The following is a 17,185-nucleotide window of genomic DNA, read 5'->3' on the forward strand; positions in this document are numbered from 1 at the left end:
GTTAAAAAAAAATCTGGAGCTGTTTGAAGACCTCCACCTGTGACTTCTCCCCACCCCTTTAAAAATAAATAAAATAAAAAAAGTCATCACCGTGACTGTTAGTCTAGTTCAGGGGTGGCGAACGTCAATCCTGGAGAGCCGCAGCCCTGCAGAGTTTTGCTTCAACCCGAATCAAACACACCTGAACAAGCCAAACAAGGTCTGAAGGGTTACTAGAAAGCTACAGGCAGGTGAGTTTTAATCAGGTTTGGAGCTGAACTCTGCAGGGCTGCGGCTCTCCAGGACCGGAGTTTGCCACCCCTGGTCTAGTTAAAAGAACAGACCAAACATTAAGATGGACAAAGGGTCTTCTAAAAGGATTAAAACTTGAGCCCACATAAACAAAACCAGTTAGTATTTCATCAATGTTTTCAAATCTAGATGTTTAAAATAACTGCAAAAAACAAATCTGATCAGTGGCACATGGATACCGCTTTATCACTCAGGCGTCTTCCTGACTCCATGATCAGGACACTCTTATCTACAGCACTGAGGCCACACAGGGATCCTGCTTGAGCAGAGACAGTCAAAGTGTTTTCCTCGGCAGGAACAGCAGTAGCTGGATAAAACTGCAGAGACACCTGGAACAAGAACAAGCTCAAGCTGAAGGACACATCTCCGCTTCCCATATGAAGGAAAACAAGATTCTAGTGCACATCATACCTGGTTTTGGAAACACATTTCTGTGTCAAAGGATGCACTAGCAGCAACTACATTCTCACTGGGCAGAATGCAGAAGGCCAGAATCTGCACTACTGGAGCCATATCAAGACTGACAGACAGCTGGAATGACACTGTGCCACTAGTGACAGTACTAGAAGGGCGTGATTGAACCCTCTGATATCCATTAAGGATAATAACTCCTTTGGACAAGACCTGACAAGACAGGAAGATTGCATAAAAAGTGCCAGACAAACAGACCAGCACAACAAAAAACAGCAAAGATCACTGCAAAACCCATTGCCCACTCACCATATATATGATAGTGTTGCTGTTGGCAGTTTCTCCAACAAAAGAATACTGGATGTCAACTGGAAACACAGCACCACATTTCAATGGCTGATCAAGCTTCACTATAGTCATTTCACTAAACTGCAGACTGTAGGGAGTAGCAGGTTGGAGAAGCGCAACTATTCTTGTATCTGAAGTGAAGTATGGTGATTTGTGACCATAAAATATTTCTGGAGTTGCACTTGCCTGGGGAACAATCAGCGGAATTGGTTTCCTGTGACAAGTCTACATTTAAAAGAAATAATAATACAAAGCATACCACCAGATTCAGATCAGATTTAGGGAGATCAGCTGTGTTGAGGGAGAACGTGGCCAATCCATTTTGGTTTGTAGTCAGATTCAGCAGCAGTTTGTTGGGCCAGCTGGAACCATCCAAGACATAGATCACTTTGCCCACCAAAGGGGTCCCACCGAAAGCGGACACAGAGATCTGTTAGGAAAGAGAAAAATTAAGAAAGATCACCAATGTGAAGGCTTCTGTAACAAGTGATGAACTTGCCTTTCCGTTAATTGCTGATCCAGATTCAAAAAACTCTGGGAGCTCCACAAATGTGACGTTGCCGACTTCAAACGTAATGGACACAGTTGTGGATTTTGACATGACAACGTCTGGGAAATGAAACCACATACGAGCACACCAAATAAACATCAACTTTCCCCAAACATATGCCATTGGTTCAGATCAGCCAGTGCCTCACCTGTTCCCTCCTCAGTGACAGTCACGTTAACAAGAAATGAATGTTGCAGATTATTCTCAAAACTGGAGTTGAAAAACCCTGATGTACGGAAGGTCAGGGAGGCACAGCCCACACTATTCATCTGGTAACAGAACAGATTATTGAAGTCATAATGAAGTCAACCACATGCAGAAGGAGAAAAAAACAAAACAAAAAAAAAAATCACTGTAAAACAGTAGTCACATACCTCAGCAGTTTTATTCAGGCACAGACGAGTCACCTTAGGAACAAAATCAAATGGAAACGGCTCACGGCACACTTTCACCATTGCCTGACCAGGTACTGGCTGCCCATATGTGTATCTGGGAAATGTAAGGAAGGAGATCAAGAACTGACCAAACAAAACAAGAAACGTGGCAGTAAGAAAATGAAGCTTCACTCACTTTGCACAAACTTCAATTTTCAGTCCCGGATTACCAACACTATATATCTGTGGTGCATTTACAGTGGCATCAAACTTGGGTAAAACTAAAAGATAAAATGCTTGAAATTAAGACCTCAGATCTGCTGTTTTACTGTTGCACATTGTACATGAAAACTTACCATATTTTTTCAGCTCAAAAATCTGGGAGATCATTCGGTCACTAATAAAAGCCCTCAATGTGTACATCCCAACCTGAGCCTCAGGGTTTAACTGGTGAGAAAGCTGCAATATCCACCCCGTTGAGGAAACGTTTGTCCACTGACCAATCCGGTTATTATGATTGTCCTAGTAAAACAATTAACCGGTTTGAAAATGTGATTGCAATTCTAACTGGAAAAAAAACCCCAGAACATCCCAAAATAAAGCAGAACCATATCTATCAAAATGCTTGCACTGGAGATAATCCTCACCTCCACAACCACTAGACTGTACTGTAAGACACAAACACAGCAATATTAGACATTAATGCATTAATATACAGCTATCATTTTGGGGGAAAATGCACAATTGCGATGGACTAAACTATGTGCATCTAAAAATGACCTGAAATATTTTGCAATTTGTTTGCAGCAAGAGTGCTCAATGTCAAAGAGATAAGGCCTTACCATTTGATCAAGAGGCACAAATTTGGCATTCATTGTAACAACTCTGAAATTAACTGCAAAAATGAGAATTCAATGAACACTCATTATACCAGGCACTTGAATATGAACTTGTAGCACAACAGACTTTCTGTAATCCTAATATTCATTCAAGGGTAATTTTTAGCTCACCAGTTTGTCCTGGATTGTAGATGGGTTTGTCTGTTTGGATGAAGGTCAGAGGCAGGTAACTTCTGAACAGGACTTTCCTCTCTTCTGTCATTTTGAAGAGCCTCCCTTTAACTACCACCTTCAGTTTCCACACGGACTCCACATCAACTCGAGGAGCCTGCAGATAAACATTAATGTACATCAAACTAGACAAAAGGCCCAAGTGTAGCATGATATGGTGCAGACCTGGAAACTAAAGCAGCGGTGAAATGCTGCAGAAGCAGATCTCTGCTGCACAAGTGGAGTGGTCATGTTTTTGTCATCAAGCAGAGAAATGGTCATTGTGATACTCTCATTGGGTTTCAGAAGAATTGCACACAATTTTGCATCAGAGCCGGACTCAATCACTGCAGGAATTGTCACCAAGAAGAACCTGTGGAAATATAGAGAGGTTTAATTTAAAAAAAACATAAGGAATCAACTCAGAACATGTAGGCCTACTTGTGTTGGTGTGCATTCACAGAAAGGGGTTGCCATAGACAAGAGTATGAACATAAGAACAGACAACAGGGCACTTTTATTCACTTATAGTATAGGCCAGTGGGTCTCAAACCTCTCCATGAAGTACCGCCAGCACTGCACATTTTGTATGTCTCTCTATATCTGACAAATCCAATTCAGGTCTTGCAGCCTAATGAGCTGATGAGTGGAATCAAGTGTGATAGATGAGGGAGACATACAAAATGCACAGGGCTGGGGGTACTCCAGGACAGGTATGAGAACCATTGGTATAGGCTAATTTATGGTACTTACGGCCCCGATCTTGGTCCATCGACAGCAAACTTTCCCGATCTTGGTCCATCGACAGCAAACTTCCCCGATCTTGGTCCATCGACAGCAAACTTCCCCAATCTTGGTCCATCGACAGCAAACTTCCCCAATCTTGGTTCTGCGACAGCAGACGGCCCCAATCTTGGTCCTGCGACAGCAGACGGCCCTAATCTTGGTCCTGCGACAGCAGACGGCCCTAATCTTGGTCCTGCGACAGCAGACGGCCCTAATCTTGGTCCTGCGACAGCAGACGGCCCTAATCTTGGTCCTGCGACAGCAGACGGCCCTAATCTTGGTCCTGCGACAGCAGACGGCCCTAATCTTGGTCCTGCGACAGCAGACGGCCCTAATCTTGGTCCTGCGACAGCAGACGGCCCTAATCTTGGTCCTGCGACAGCAGACGGCCCTAATCTTGGTCCTGCGACAGCAGACGGCCCTAATCTTGGTCCTGCGACAGCAGACGGCCCTAATCTTGGTCCTGCGACAGCAGACGGCCCTAATCTTGGTCCTGCGACAGCAGACGGCCCTAATCTTGGTCCATCAACCGCAGACGGCCCTAATCTTGGTCCATCAACCGCAGACGGCCCTAATGTCGGTCCTGCAACCGCAGACGGCCCTAATGTCGGTCCTGCAACAGCAGACGGCCCTAATCTTGGTCCATCATCAGCAGACGGCCCTAATCTTGGTCCATCAACAGCAGACGGCCCTAATCTCGGTCCATCAACAGCAGACGGCCCTAATCTCGGTCCATCAACAGCAGACGGCCCTAATCTCGGTCCATCAACAGCAGACGGCCCTAATCTCGGTCCATCAACAGCAGACGGCCCTAATCTCGGTCCATCAACAGCAGACGGCCCTAATCTCGGTCCATCAACAGCAGACGGCCCTAATCTCGGTCCATCAACAGCAGACGGCCCTAATCTCGGTCCATCAACAGCAGACGGCCCTAATCTCGGTCCATCAACAGCAGACGGCCCTAATCTCGGTCCATCAACAGCAGACGGCCCTAATCTCGGTCCATCAACAGCAGACGGCCCTAATCTCGGTCCATCAACAGCAGACGGCCCTAATCTCGGTCCATCAACAGCAGACGGCCCTAATCTCGGTCCATCAACAGCAGACGGCCCTAATCTCGGTCCATCAACAGCAGACGGCCCTAATCTCGGTCCATCAACAGCAGACGGCCCTAATCTCGGTCCATCAACAGCAGACGGCCCTAATCTCGGTCCATCAACAGCAGACGGCCCTAATCTCGGTCCATCAACAGCAGACGGCCCTAATCCTGTTCCATCAACAGCAAACGGCCCTAATTTTGGTTCTTCATCAGCAAACGGCCCTAACTTTGGTTCTTCAACAGCAAATGGCCCTAATGTCTGTCCATCAGCATCAAATGGCCCTAATCTTGGTCCATCAACAGCAAACTTCCCCAATCTTGGTCCATCAACAGCGAATGGCCCTAATGTCTGTCCATCAACAGCAAAGAAGTAAAGGGCTAAAATGAGTCTTTTCCAAACACAAATCTCCATCACGGCCATGAACCCTGAACCCTGCTGAACTATAGCTACAGTCTACCACTGTTTGCTGTTCTTCTGCTTCTTGCAATCAGTCTCAATCAACACTGATGTTGGCAAAATTAAAACATTTTTAATCACAGGTGCCCAGTCCTGCTCCTGAAGGCCTGTGATGCAGATCTTAGATCGAACAAGCTCCAACACACTTGCCTTGAAGCTTCTGGAAAGTCTGAAAACACTGATTAACTGGATCAGGTGTGCATAATTAGGGTTGGAGCAGAACTCTGCAGGTTTGGACACCCCTACTCTTGATTATACAGAGGGATTGATTAGGGCTGTGTCCGAAACCATAGTGGACGTTCTCGAGTGCACTCATTCAATCCCACAATGCACTGCAAAAACGAGTGTACAACTGGTGCACGCTCAACGGCTAGAGAATGGCCATAATGCACTGTGAGAGTCACGTGCCGAATGAATTCCCACATCTCGCCAGAAGATGGCGCCCGCAGCTGAATAATCAATCCGTTCATTTTTACAAAGCGCTCATCCATGGCATACAACATAATGTACAATACGGGTATAAATTAATTGTAAATTGATTATTAAATTGTTTGATTAGGGTTTATACATAATTTCCGTGACAGAGTTCAAGATAAATCCTTTAATCTTACTACTGGAGCTGCTAGTTTGCTAGTTTCAAATTATTAATAAACAGCAAGCACAAACTATGCAAAAGTGGCATTCCTTCCGGTGCACTCAGTGTCCGAATTCACTACTCGTTTTCAGTCGGTTTCAGTTTTCTAGTGAACTGAATTAGTGACCTAATGTAGGGAATAGTGAATGAGGGTATAAGGGGCGATTTCGGACACAGCCTAAGATTAATTAAATTGATTAATCTCCAAGCTGGGAGCCCATTTTGACTGTTCATGCTTAACACAGAATGATACTTTAAGCCAAAGTCTGCACATTTTATCAAACATGGACTTAAATATTTTACTTCAAAATTCAGTATGTTTTTGTTCACAACTTTAAACATACTGCAGTGTTTGTGAGGAACGTAAAATGAACAAAACTTACAAGCATGTATATTTTTATGTATGTGTCATGTAGTTTTATTTCCTTTGTGAAAGACACAAATCTTGTAGTGTTTAACTCTCTTTAACTAGGACATTTACAACGTATGTTTTATATAATCAATTTTGTTTTAACTATTAAAAATAATCGTTTCCCAGTCACTCTTTAATGACTTCACCTCATGTCAGCATTGTGAACTACAGGGCTGGGTTGACAATACCAACATTTATATTTGAAAAATGGATTCTTGAAGATCATTATTTTAGTCTGTGCTGTTATCTGTTGATGTGTGAACAAAATGTCACTATATATATATAAAACACATTTGTAATGCCAGCCATTCAATAATCACAATAAGCTTTGTGCTTCACCAAATTAAACATGAAAGTCTCAGCTTTCAAATAGTTTCAATTTTATTATACAACTGAATCTCATTTTGCCACTCTTTAAAAAGCCATATATAGCTGTAGCACCTCAGTTCAAGCGACACATGAACTTCTTTACTACTAGTTACAGAATGAACAACATTTTTAAGAGCAGAATATTAACTGCACAATAACAGTGAATAAATCCAGCACCAAATAATAGATTAACTAAAATCAAAGCTCAAATATTAGCTTGGATTTAAAACAGACCCATGTCTCTTATAATTAGAGGCTAATACATTACTCGAATACATTTTTACACAAATATTCATATAACATTGAATATGAATATAGAGTTGACAATTTAATTCAGTTTGTATATTGATCATTATTTGTTTTTATTATTTTAATATAAATGTCAACTTTTGACACTGAGCTCTGGTTTATTGTTTAAAGTGTTATTTCCGGGTTTGTATATGTTCTTATAACTCAAACGAGTTCACCTTCAGAATCATGACATCAAATTCGCATTTCACTAAAGTAAATCAGTGAAACAAGCACTCTGGGACAAACAATGGGATATACAACAACAACAAAAAAAAATCCTTAATTTGTATAAAGTGCCCCATGAATAAATCTCAAAATAGAAAATAGATGTGCTGTAAATTACACAAATTTATTTTCATATCTGTCATAAGTTCCTCCATAGTCCAAAACACATCGTATAAAACAAAAGTTATGACTACATGTTCACATAAACCAATAGTGTTCTGCACTTCCCCACAATAGGCTACATTCTCCCCGCGCTGCGTTACGCAGCTTTGCCAGACAGATTTTGATAGGTGGATACTATAATAAAACAGGCGGTATGCCAAAGGACCAAAAGGGTCTGCCTCGGTACAGTTTGTGTCAACCCATTCATTAATCTGGCTGTTTAAAATAGTAGAACTAACAAAAAATCCTTAATTTGTATAAAGTGCCCCATGAATAAATCTCAAAATAGAAAATAGATGTGCTGTAAATTACACAAATTTATTTTCATATCTGTCATAAGTTCCTCCATAGTCCAAAACACATCGTATAAAACAAAAAAGTTATGACTACATGTTCACATAAACCAATAGTGTTCTGCACTTCCCCACAATAGGCTACATTCTCCCCGCGCTGCGTTACGCAGCTTTGCCAGACAGATTTTGATAGGTGGATACTATAATAAAACAGGCGGTATGCCAAAGGACCAAAAGGGTCTGCCTCGGTACAGTTTGTGTCAACCCATTCATTAATCTGGCTGTTTAAAATAGTAGAACTAAAACCCGTTAAGAATCTGTAGAAGAGGATTATTATTATGCGTGTGCATGCGTTTTAATTTTTTAGGACTTTGTAATGTTTGGTTGACCAATCAGCAGAGAGGGGCGTTTCATTCCCACCCACATGTAGAAATCAAATATTCCAGTGGATTCATTTTCGGTCCCCAAACGTAAAAATGAAGTCAATCTTGATTTTTTGTTTTGTTTGAACAAATGAAAAACATGACTAACATTTTTCAGATTTTAATTTATAAAACAAACAAAAAAAAACAAAAAAACAACCCACACACACAAAGCAAATTATTAATTATACAAGTGGTTTTATTCGCTCTTGTTTTCGGTACGGAGTCCTGAAACAATCATGTACAGGGGGACATGTATGTGGTCTCAAATGAATCACCTGAAAGAGGAGCAGGAAAGAAACTTAATTACATTGTACATGGAATTCAGAGAGATCAAAAAGTGACAAGAAAAAAAAAAAATTACTTGGCTGATAGTAGTCATAGACTCTGACGACCGCTGGCTTGAGATTTTTCACCACAAGAACCCGTTGCAGTTGCAGCTTGTAGGTCATGGGGACGCCATTGGGAATCTGCAAGACAGAAGGGATTAACAGTAGCACATATACAGCACACAGAAATAATGGCAGCTAGTGAATATACGGTCTCACCTCTTTCAGATACACTAGGACATGATCTTCTCCAGCATCAACCCGTTCCACTAGCGGGGCAAAAGATTGGGCTGGAGATCCAAGCTGAGAGGAAAATATCATAGTTTACATCTGAAGGAGCCTCAAGCATCTTGGGATTTTCCAAATCATCTTAAAACATACGAACCAGTGATGTATCTGCGGTGAAGCCTGACAGCAGCTTAATGTCCACTAGAACCATGTTAGTACTTGTTTTTGCTCCATTGTATCTAAATGTAGAGGAATTAATGGGTTTAGTCAACAGGAACAAGCAGCGTCACTTTTTTTTTTTTTTAAATTAAAAAAAAAAAAGAAAAAAAAGAGCTGGTTTCAAGACGAAGACAAAAGTTATTCTTACTTCACAGTGAAGTTCAACATGAGATTGGCTCCAAGTGGTCCACAGTCTCCAGTCACCTTAACTTCAATGCTCAGTGTCCTGGCTACTTTAATGAGTGCCGGGATGTTGTAGAAACATACAGCCTATGATTGCAAAGCAAAAGGAGAATTAGGATAAGCACAACAGAAGCAGAAATAATAGGAGGTGAAGATGCAGACCTGCACAGACACACAGGTGGATCCTGTTGCTCTAACACTATATCTGCCAGGAACACTCTTCAGTGGCTTCTCCTGATACAGCAGCCTGTTGTCCCGATTCACATCAAAGCTATAAGAGTCTCCTCCTACCACTGAGGACTGTACGGTAACCGTGCTGGAACCAGCCAAGCTGAACACCTTAGTGGCGTACACTGACAGAGCATGAAGAGCCACCACAGTGTCCTATAACACAACTACCAGATTAAAACCTCCACTCCGATATGGAGGTTACTGTTCATGTTTGGTGGTCAGAGTCACCTGGGTGGAGGAGAAGCCTCCATAAGGATTCTGCTGTGCCACGAGCCAGTTGACAATGCGGTTAGCATAGCCCAGATTAGCAGTCGTGAGAGGCTGTACAGAGAGCACCGCCAGCAGCACATAGGAGCTGATCTCCACCGCCAGAGTGTCACCAGATGTAGTCTGAGACCAGTGGAGCTTAGTGCCTTAAGATGAGACAGAAGGTTGATGCCAAAGAACCCAAACATATCAAATGAGAGACTAGTCAATCTCACCTTCAGAAATGGCAACATTGTCCAAGGCATTTAAAAGCTGTGCTTGAGTGCTGGTCTCTCCAGCCAGACTGAAGGTGTAGGCGAGCAGAGCCATGGTGTAATAGCTACTGGTGACTATTACCATAACAGGGATGTCCATTTCAAACAGTGATGCAGTGATGTAGGCGGTCATGGTCACATTATCACCAACTCCACCCTAAAACACGCCAATATACCATTTAGAAGAATGGTCCCACCTAGTGTCTATTGGTCATGACTCATTTGAAAGAAAGCCTGACACCTTCATATCATTATGGTACAGATTTCCCTGTTGCATAAAACAGCCATCTGGGACCTGCTTGCTAAACAGCCAATCCTTTGCACTCTGGAGAACATTCGGATCAATGAAGATGAAGTTCCTTGCTAGGCCAAAAGATCTCAGGACGAAGGAGGTCAACCTGGTCATGAAGGAAACTTCATGAGAAACTGCGCAAACAATACGCAAGACTAGAAAAACAGAATGAAACTCACCATGTGTTCGATTCATCGTAGCCAAATGTGCTGTATGAACCGTCGCTGTGCCTGTAGTTTAGTTGTCCTTGGTATCCTGTTCGGGTCAAAAACAAATTAGACATTCAAATGGGAAGAATAGGGCCGAATGTCCTTGGTATGCACACTTTGAAATATTCAGTAGATTTAGTCATTGTACCGCTCTGAAGGTAACCAATGGCAGTCTGTCGGATGGTTGTGGTGAGCTGCCCAGTGACGTCCAGGTACTGTAGGATGTAAATATTGGGAGCAAGAACGATCATATTTTGTTCTCCACAGCCTGATGGCATCTTTAATAATCCAGCCAAATTCTTTAGTGCACGACCCATTATGTCCCCTATGAGGAGGGAGAGAAATCGAAAGGTCAGGGGGAAAGGGAAAATAATATAAAAAAAAAAAAAAAAAAAAAAAAAACACAACACACACACACACACACACACACACACACACACACTTCTCCTACAGAACAGTCAGTTTCCCCTCAGTGAACCACTTTACCAAGGACTGAAACTGAGCATTTGGCGGATCCCTGGATCAAATCTATAGGAAGCGTCAGTCTCACATCTTCTGAAACTACATTTCCTGCCAAATAAACGATGAATTAGCAAAGAGCACTAGGTTAAAAATTTAAAACCACAAAATTAAAAAAAAAAAAAAAAGCCCACACAAACCTTTTGGACAGAGTAACCAACTCTGGGTGTTTGTCCGTTCAAGTCCTTCAGCCTACAAAGACAAACACCAAATCAGAAAATCACCATGACAATCAAACTCCAGAAGGCTGGTTAACACAAACTGACCAGGGCAAGTAGACTTCGTGTGACCACATCAATTCGTCCTCTCTCTGGCACACTCACAATCTCATTGCCACACACATTGCCCTGGGGTTGTACAGCCCGAGCACTGACTGTAACATTTAAAGTTCCTGCAATGACACAGGAATACACTTCAGTTTTCCCCCTCACATACACTACAGTTTAAAAAGACAGCCCAAAACTGACCAAGAACAGAAGCAGTGAAGACCCATTTAAAAGTTTTTCTTCCATTGCCACAGAGACAGGATGAATACGGCTCATTAAATAATCTAAGAGTGAAGGCCAAGGACCTAGTTGGATTCACTTGAACCTGCCAATAAATATTAAACGCACAATTAGCAAAGACAGGAGGCATTCCCTCTTGGCAGATCCATTCTACTGTAGAAATAACTGAACCCAGACCATGATGCATTTGGACAGATAGTTGAAGACTGTGGCCTTCAGCTCAAAAGACTCTCCACGGATGATGGAGTAAGGCAGGGAGAGCTCCAGGAAGAAGGGCTGGAAGACAGTCAGCTGAACAGGAGGAGCCAAGCCAAAACCTTTGGAGGACAGGCAGAACGCCCCAGTCTCCCATGTGGTGATGGTGTCAGGAACCTTGAGAGGAACTTGTGTGGATCCAGTCTCTCTGGGAAGGGGAAAAAAAATAAATAAACACCCACACAGTAAAAAGGGGAGGCAGGTAAAACACTTTGGAAAGTGGCTTTAGATGGCATCAACCACTGAAACTGAAAGAGACCCTTCACTGACCCCACTTGAGCAAGTTGCCAGATCCATGTTTCTGGAAAGTAAGTCCTGATGGTCACATCAAGAGGGGAACTGTGCTCTCCTTCAGCGCTCTCAGCTACTGCAGCAGGAGCCATTGCCAAGGCAGCAGGACGACGAAAAGAGTTCACTGAAACCATAAGCAGTTAATACTAGGACTACAGCAACCAATTGAGGTTTGTCAATTCCCCATGATCCGTTTTAGATAAATCAGGTCCATGCACAATGCAAGGAAAACGTTATTTACGGTGATTAAAGTTGGCCAGGATGAAAGTTCACTTTGCCCTGAATAACTGAGAGGTCAAAATACATAGGTGTATTCAAAAGGCAAAATTTACGGATTAAGGCTGGAAGGATTACACACACACACACACTAACTACATTAAAAATAAGTAATGTGGCAAGTCTTTGATCAAGAGCCTAAAACACATACCATCACGGAAGTTGCGATAGTAATCCAGGCCTCTGTATGTCAGGCAGTGAGGTTCTCTGACAGGCAGATTTGTTGCAATCTTCAGTCCCACACTCTGTCAAGGCAAAAATGAAAAGAAATTTTATATATATATATATACACACATACATATATACACATATACACACACACATAACCTCAATGAGTATTCAGCCACTAAATTATTACGTTACCTACCTTGAAAGATTCATAAGCTTGGTCTGCAGGAACAGCCCGACGGGGTCGAACGTTCAGGCACTGCTGTTCATCCTCAACACTGAATGGAAAATCTGATAATGATTGCACCGGAAGCAAGCTGAAGACCTGAAGAATGGGGAGGGGGCATATCGGTATGTCAACAATGTACTCAAATCCAGATTGTTTAATGACTGCAAACAGAATCTGATCAGTGGCACAAGGATACCGCTTCAGCACTTAGATGTCTTCCTGGCTCCATGATCAGGACACTCTGATCAACAGCACTGAGGCCACACAAGGATCCTGCTTGAGCAGAGACCGTCAAAGTGTTTTCCTCACCAGGAACGGCAGTAGCTGGAGAAAACTGCAGAGACACCTGGAACAAGAACCAGCTCACACGCTGTAGGACAAGTCACTGTACCCCTCATGATGCTAGATGTACAAATACCTGGTTTTGGAAACACCTTTCTGTGTCAAAGGTTGCACTAGCAGCAACTACATTCTCACTGGGCAGAACACAGAAGGCCAGAATCTGCACTACTGGAGCCATATCAAGACTGACTGACAGCTGGAACGACACCGTGCCACTTGTGACCGTATTAGAAGCCCATGCTTCAACCTTCTCAAATCCATGCAGAACAATCACTCCTCTGGATAAGACCTGACAGAAGACCAAGCCAGACTGGTGCATCAGTGGTGCCAGACAAGTGGACTAGTGCAGTAACAAAACAAGCATCCACTCACCATATAGATGATGTCAGCACTATAGTCACCAGTTTCTCCAACAAAAGAATACTTGATCATCACTGGATACTTGGCACCACATTTCAGTGGCTGCTCAAGCTTCAATATAGTCAGTTCACTAAAGGTTGGGTTATTGGGAGTAGCAGTTTGGAAAAGAGACACAGTCCTTGCATCTGAACCGAAGAATGGGGACTTGTAACTATAAACGACCTGTGGAGTTGCACTTGCCTGAGGAACAAATGAATAGAATTGGTATCTTGCAAGAGAGAAATCCATTTAAAAAGACAAGGATGAACACCAAAAATCATACCACCAGATTCAGATCAGCTTTAGGGAGATCAGCAGTGTTGAGGGAGAAAGCGGACAGTCCATTCATGTTTGTAGTCAGATTCAGCAGCAGTTTGTTGGGCCATTGGCTACTATCCAGGAGATAGACTGCCTTGCTTGCGATTGGAGTCCCATTGAAATAAGATGCAGAGATCTGTTGGGAAAGATAAAGGTTAGGAAAGGGAACCAACGAGGACTGTCTAATAAGGATGAAGCTTTACTCACTTTTCCGTTAATCATTGATCCATAGGCAAATAAACCTGGGAGTTCCAAAAACGTGACCTTGCCAACTTCAAACGTAATGGACACAGTTGTGGATTTTGACGTCACTACATCTGGGAGGAAAAACAAAAGCCACAAACATAAGCATGTAAACATGAGTCACTGGTTCAAATCTGCCAATAGCTCACCTGTTCCCTCCTCAGTGAGGTTCACGTTAACAAGAAATGAATCTTGCAGACTAGTCTCAAATCTGGTGTTGAAAAACACTGACGTACTGACAGTAAGGGATGCATAGCCTGTGTTGTTCATCTGGTAGCAGAACACAAGTGGTCATATCAAAATCAGCCATATGCAGAAGACAAAACTTCAGAACTAGCAGTAGTCACATACCTTAGCAGTTTTATTCAGGCACAGACGTTTCACCTCTGGAATCACAACATATGGAAATGGCTCACGGCACACTTCCACCAGTGCTTGACCAGGTACAGGCTGCCCATATGTGTATCTGGAAAATATTGGAAGGAAGGAGATAAACAACTAACATCAGTCACAAGACGAGAAATCAGCATCAGGGAAAAAAAGGGTTTCACTCACTTGCCACAAACTACAATTTTCAGTCCCACATCTCCAACACTGTACATCTGTGGTGTGGTTACAGTCACATCAAACTTGGGTAAAACTAAAACCAGAAACAACTCTAAACCCTCAGATCTCATTTTGGGCGGTTGCACATCGTACAAAAAAAAACACTAGGTACCATATTTTTTCACTTCAAAAACCTGGGAGATCATTTGGTCACCAATAAAAGCCCTCAGTGTGTACATCCCAACTTGAGCCTCGGGGTTTAACTTGTGAGAAAGCTGCAATATCCACCCCGTTGAAGAAACGTTTGTCCACTGACTGATCCGGTTATTATGATTGTCCTAGTAAAACAATTACCAGATTAAAAACCGCCAAGCTAAATGTAATAGTAAAAAGTAAAAAGACTTCACCTCCACAACCACCAGACTGTACTGTAAGACAAACACAGCAATATTAGACATGGACTCAAACACTGATGCAGCAAGTATCATTGGAAAAATAAATAAATAAATAAATAAATTGGACTGAAGCTTTTAAGCAGTTTAATTTTCAAATTAAAGCTCAGTCAAAAAAAAGACCAGGCCATACCATTTGATCAAGAGGCACAAATTTGGCATCCATGGTAACAACTCTGAAATTAACTGCAAAGATGAGAAATGTCAATAAATGTTCACATTACAACTAATACCATAAGGGACTTTCTATAATCCTAATATTCATCCATAGGTCATTCACAGCTCACCCGTTTGTCCTGGATTGTAGATGGGTTTGTCGGTTTGGATGAAGGTCAGAGGAAGGTAACGTCTGAACATGACTTTCCTCTCTCGTGTCACTTTGAAGAACCTCCCTTGAAGTACCACCCTCAGTTTCTGCACCGATTCGCCTTCTACTTGAGGAGCCTGTAGAGAGAGGTAGAGAATCATGTTAATACACAATCAAACTAGACAAAAAGGTTCACATGCATGATAACAGACCTGGAAACTAAAGCAGCGGTGAAATGCCATCCGAGAGCTCTGCTGCACAAGTAGAGTGGTCATGTTTTTGTCATCAAGCAGAGAAATGGTCATTGCGAGACTCTCGTTGGGTTTCAGAAGACTTGCACACAATTTGACATGAGAACTGGACTCAATCACTGCAGGAAATGTCAACAAGAAGAACCTGTGGAAACATTTAAACTTTAGAAAGCATAAGGACTCCGCTCAGAACATGTATTTGTGTAGATGTGCATTCACAGAAAGTGGTTGCCAAAGACAAGACTAAAAAGAAAAGGCAGAGCAGTACACTTTTATTCACTTCAGAGATTAATATTACTTACGGCCCTGATTTCTGTCTATCAACAGCAAACTGTCCTAATCCTTGTCCATCAACAGCAAAGAAGAAAAGGAGTAAAATAAACATGTTCAAAACAGAAATCGCCATCACAGCCATGAAGAGCAATCATACAAGATCAGGTGTCAATTGAGCGTCTCTTTCAGAAACCCTGCAAAACTTCTGCAACAATCTACAACCATTTACTGCTCTACAGCTTCTCTCAACCACACACCAGAGCTTTCCCAACCTGTCCTTATAAGTCACCTAGCTCTGCACATTTTGTATATCTCCCTCATCTGACACACCTGATCCCACTCATCAGCTGATTAGTAGAGAATACAAGACCTGGGGCAGGTTCAAGCTCAAACCGGTGCACAACGTTTTGCTACGGTTTCCGGTTTGAACAACATGTTTCCTGGAAACAGTGTGCAACGGGGTTTGAGATGAGTTTTCTCTTGTTTGGTGGGTGTGTCAAACATGTCAGCCCAATCAGCAGCAACATGTATATAAACCACGCGGTATTAAAGAGACAGCTCGCACAATGTAATTAACATCCAAATAAATTCACAAGAGCAAGTATATTTTGCACATGTTTATTTACATTAAAGGCAAAATAACTGAAATAATAAGAGCACAAGTATAGATCTGGAACTTCTTTAAGTCTGTCTAAATATCATTTAGTAATTGCAATGTCTTCTGGTCCATATCCTTTCCTCAGGAAGGTGTGCTAGACACTGATTAATGTAACATAAAAATACTATATATATTTATATATTTTGCTATTGTATTGTGGAGTGTCACTTTCATAAACCTTGAGTGACCGGTGGATTGCCGCTGCTGTCACCACTGTCAAGCTAGGTGGGCGTGGCTTCAGGAACCTGCTCCCGCCTTTTTGCCCATTTTCGATGGCCCGCTCCGCCCAATTTGAGCTTCAAAAATGCTCTTCAGAAAACTACAGGTGACATCACGGACACTACGTCCATGTTTTTATACATTCTATGATTGGGACGATTTTCTAATGATCGTGAAGACAGTTAGTATGCTCCGGTGTGTTTGATTAGGGTTAGAGCTAAACTCTGCAGGAAAGTGGATCTTGTGGGCCAGATTTGAGGATCCCTGCTTTAGGGCATAGTATATTATTAACGTTTAAAACAGATGTGCTGCTTCATATTTTTATAAAAACTATGATACATTTTTTCCCCCCAGATTCTTTGACGAATAAGTTCAGAAGAACAGCATTTATATGAATTTTTCACAAATGGAGTACATACTTTCATGGCCTTAGCCAGCTATGAGGTCAGGGTTACCAGGTTTTCACAATAAAACCCACCAAATTGCTACACAAAACTAGCCCAATGGCGTTCCGGGGGTAAAATACATGTTTTTGGCGGGGATCCCCT

The 17,185-nt window shown here is 42.3% G+C and overlaps 2 protein-coding genes across 2 annotated transcripts in view; both read right to left on the reverse strand.

The window, feature by feature from the left end:
• Nucleotides 1-5,503, reverse strand: part of LOC107573499 (alpha-2-macroglobulin-P-like) — an 11,941-nt gene extending 6,438 nt beyond the window's left edge. The window contains exons 1-14 of the mRNA XM_016259932.1: nucleotides 4,467-5,503; nucleotides 3,210-3,396; nucleotides 2,985-3,141; nucleotides 2,817-2,869; nucleotides 2,622-2,642; nucleotides 2,331-2,496; nucleotides 2,171-2,255; nucleotides 1,975-2,089; nucleotides 1,749-1,869; nucleotides 1,550-1,659; nucleotides 1,310-1,480; nucleotides 1,012-1,236; nucleotides 703-915; nucleotides 471-620 (exon numbers count right to left, since the gene is read on the reverse strand). Coding sequence (XP_016115418.1) covers nucleotides 471-620; nucleotides 703-915; nucleotides 1,012-1,236; nucleotides 1,310-1,480; nucleotides 1,550-1,659; nucleotides 1,749-1,869; nucleotides 1,975-2,089; nucleotides 2,171-2,255; nucleotides 2,331-2,496; nucleotides 2,622-2,642; nucleotides 2,817-2,869; nucleotides 2,985-3,141; nucleotides 3,210-3,396; nucleotides 4,467-5,329 — 2,637 coding nt within the window. The 5' untranslated portion in view covers nucleotides 5,330-5,503. The remainder of the gene's footprint in view (nucleotides 1-470; nucleotides 621-702; nucleotides 916-1,011; nucleotides 1,237-1,309; nucleotides 1,481-1,549; nucleotides 1,660-1,748; nucleotides 1,870-1,974; nucleotides 2,090-2,170; nucleotides 2,256-2,330; nucleotides 2,497-2,621; nucleotides 2,643-2,816; nucleotides 2,870-2,984; nucleotides 3,142-3,209; nucleotides 3,397-4,466) is intronic.
• Nucleotides 5,504-8,348: 2,845 nt separating this feature from the next.
• On the reverse strand, nucleotides 8,349-16,010 carry LOC107573500 (alpha-2-macroglobulin-like). Its single transcript, XM_016259933.1, has 33 exons — nucleotides 15,790-16,010; nucleotides 15,449-15,632; nucleotides 15,217-15,373; nucleotides 15,063-15,115; nucleotides 14,885-14,905; nucleotides 14,650-14,815; nucleotides 14,487-14,571; nucleotides 14,283-14,397; nucleotides 14,081-14,201; nucleotides 13,896-14,005; nucleotides 13,654-13,824; nucleotides 13,344-13,571; nucleotides 13,048-13,260; nucleotides 12,826-12,975; nucleotides 12,600-12,725; nucleotides 12,384-12,477; nucleotides 11,936-12,080; nucleotides 11,588-11,813; nucleotides 11,372-11,495; nucleotides 11,171-11,295; nucleotides 11,045-11,096; nucleotides 10,872-10,955; nucleotides 10,534-10,710; nucleotides 10,356-10,431; nucleotides 10,126-10,282; nucleotides 9,846-10,041; nucleotides 9,592-9,776; nucleotides 9,295-9,516; nucleotides 9,098-9,219; nucleotides 8,888-8,969; nucleotides 8,722-8,805; nucleotides 8,538-8,643; nucleotides 8,349-8,451 (listed from the first exon to the last, which is right to left on the reverse strand). Exons 1-33 carry the CDS (start codon nucleotides 15,900-15,902, stop codon nucleotides 8,411-8,413), a joined length of 4,311 nt encoding a protein of 1,436 aa, XP_016115419.1. The 5' UTR covers nucleotides 15,903-16,010; the 3' UTR covers nucleotides 8,349-8,410.
• Between the last annotated feature and the right edge of the window lie 1,175 nt (nucleotides 16,011-17,185).

This window comes from Sinocyclocheilus grahami, unplaced genomic scaffold (genome assembly GCF_001515645.1).
Source record: "Sinocyclocheilus grahami isolate Dianchi unplaced genomic scaffold, SAMN03320097.WGS_v1.1 scaffold1962.1, whole genome shotgun sequence".
In the NCBI taxonomy this organism is placed as follows: domain Eukaryota; kingdom Metazoa; phylum Chordata; class Actinopteri; order Cypriniformes; family Cyprinidae; genus Sinocyclocheilus; species Sinocyclocheilus grahami.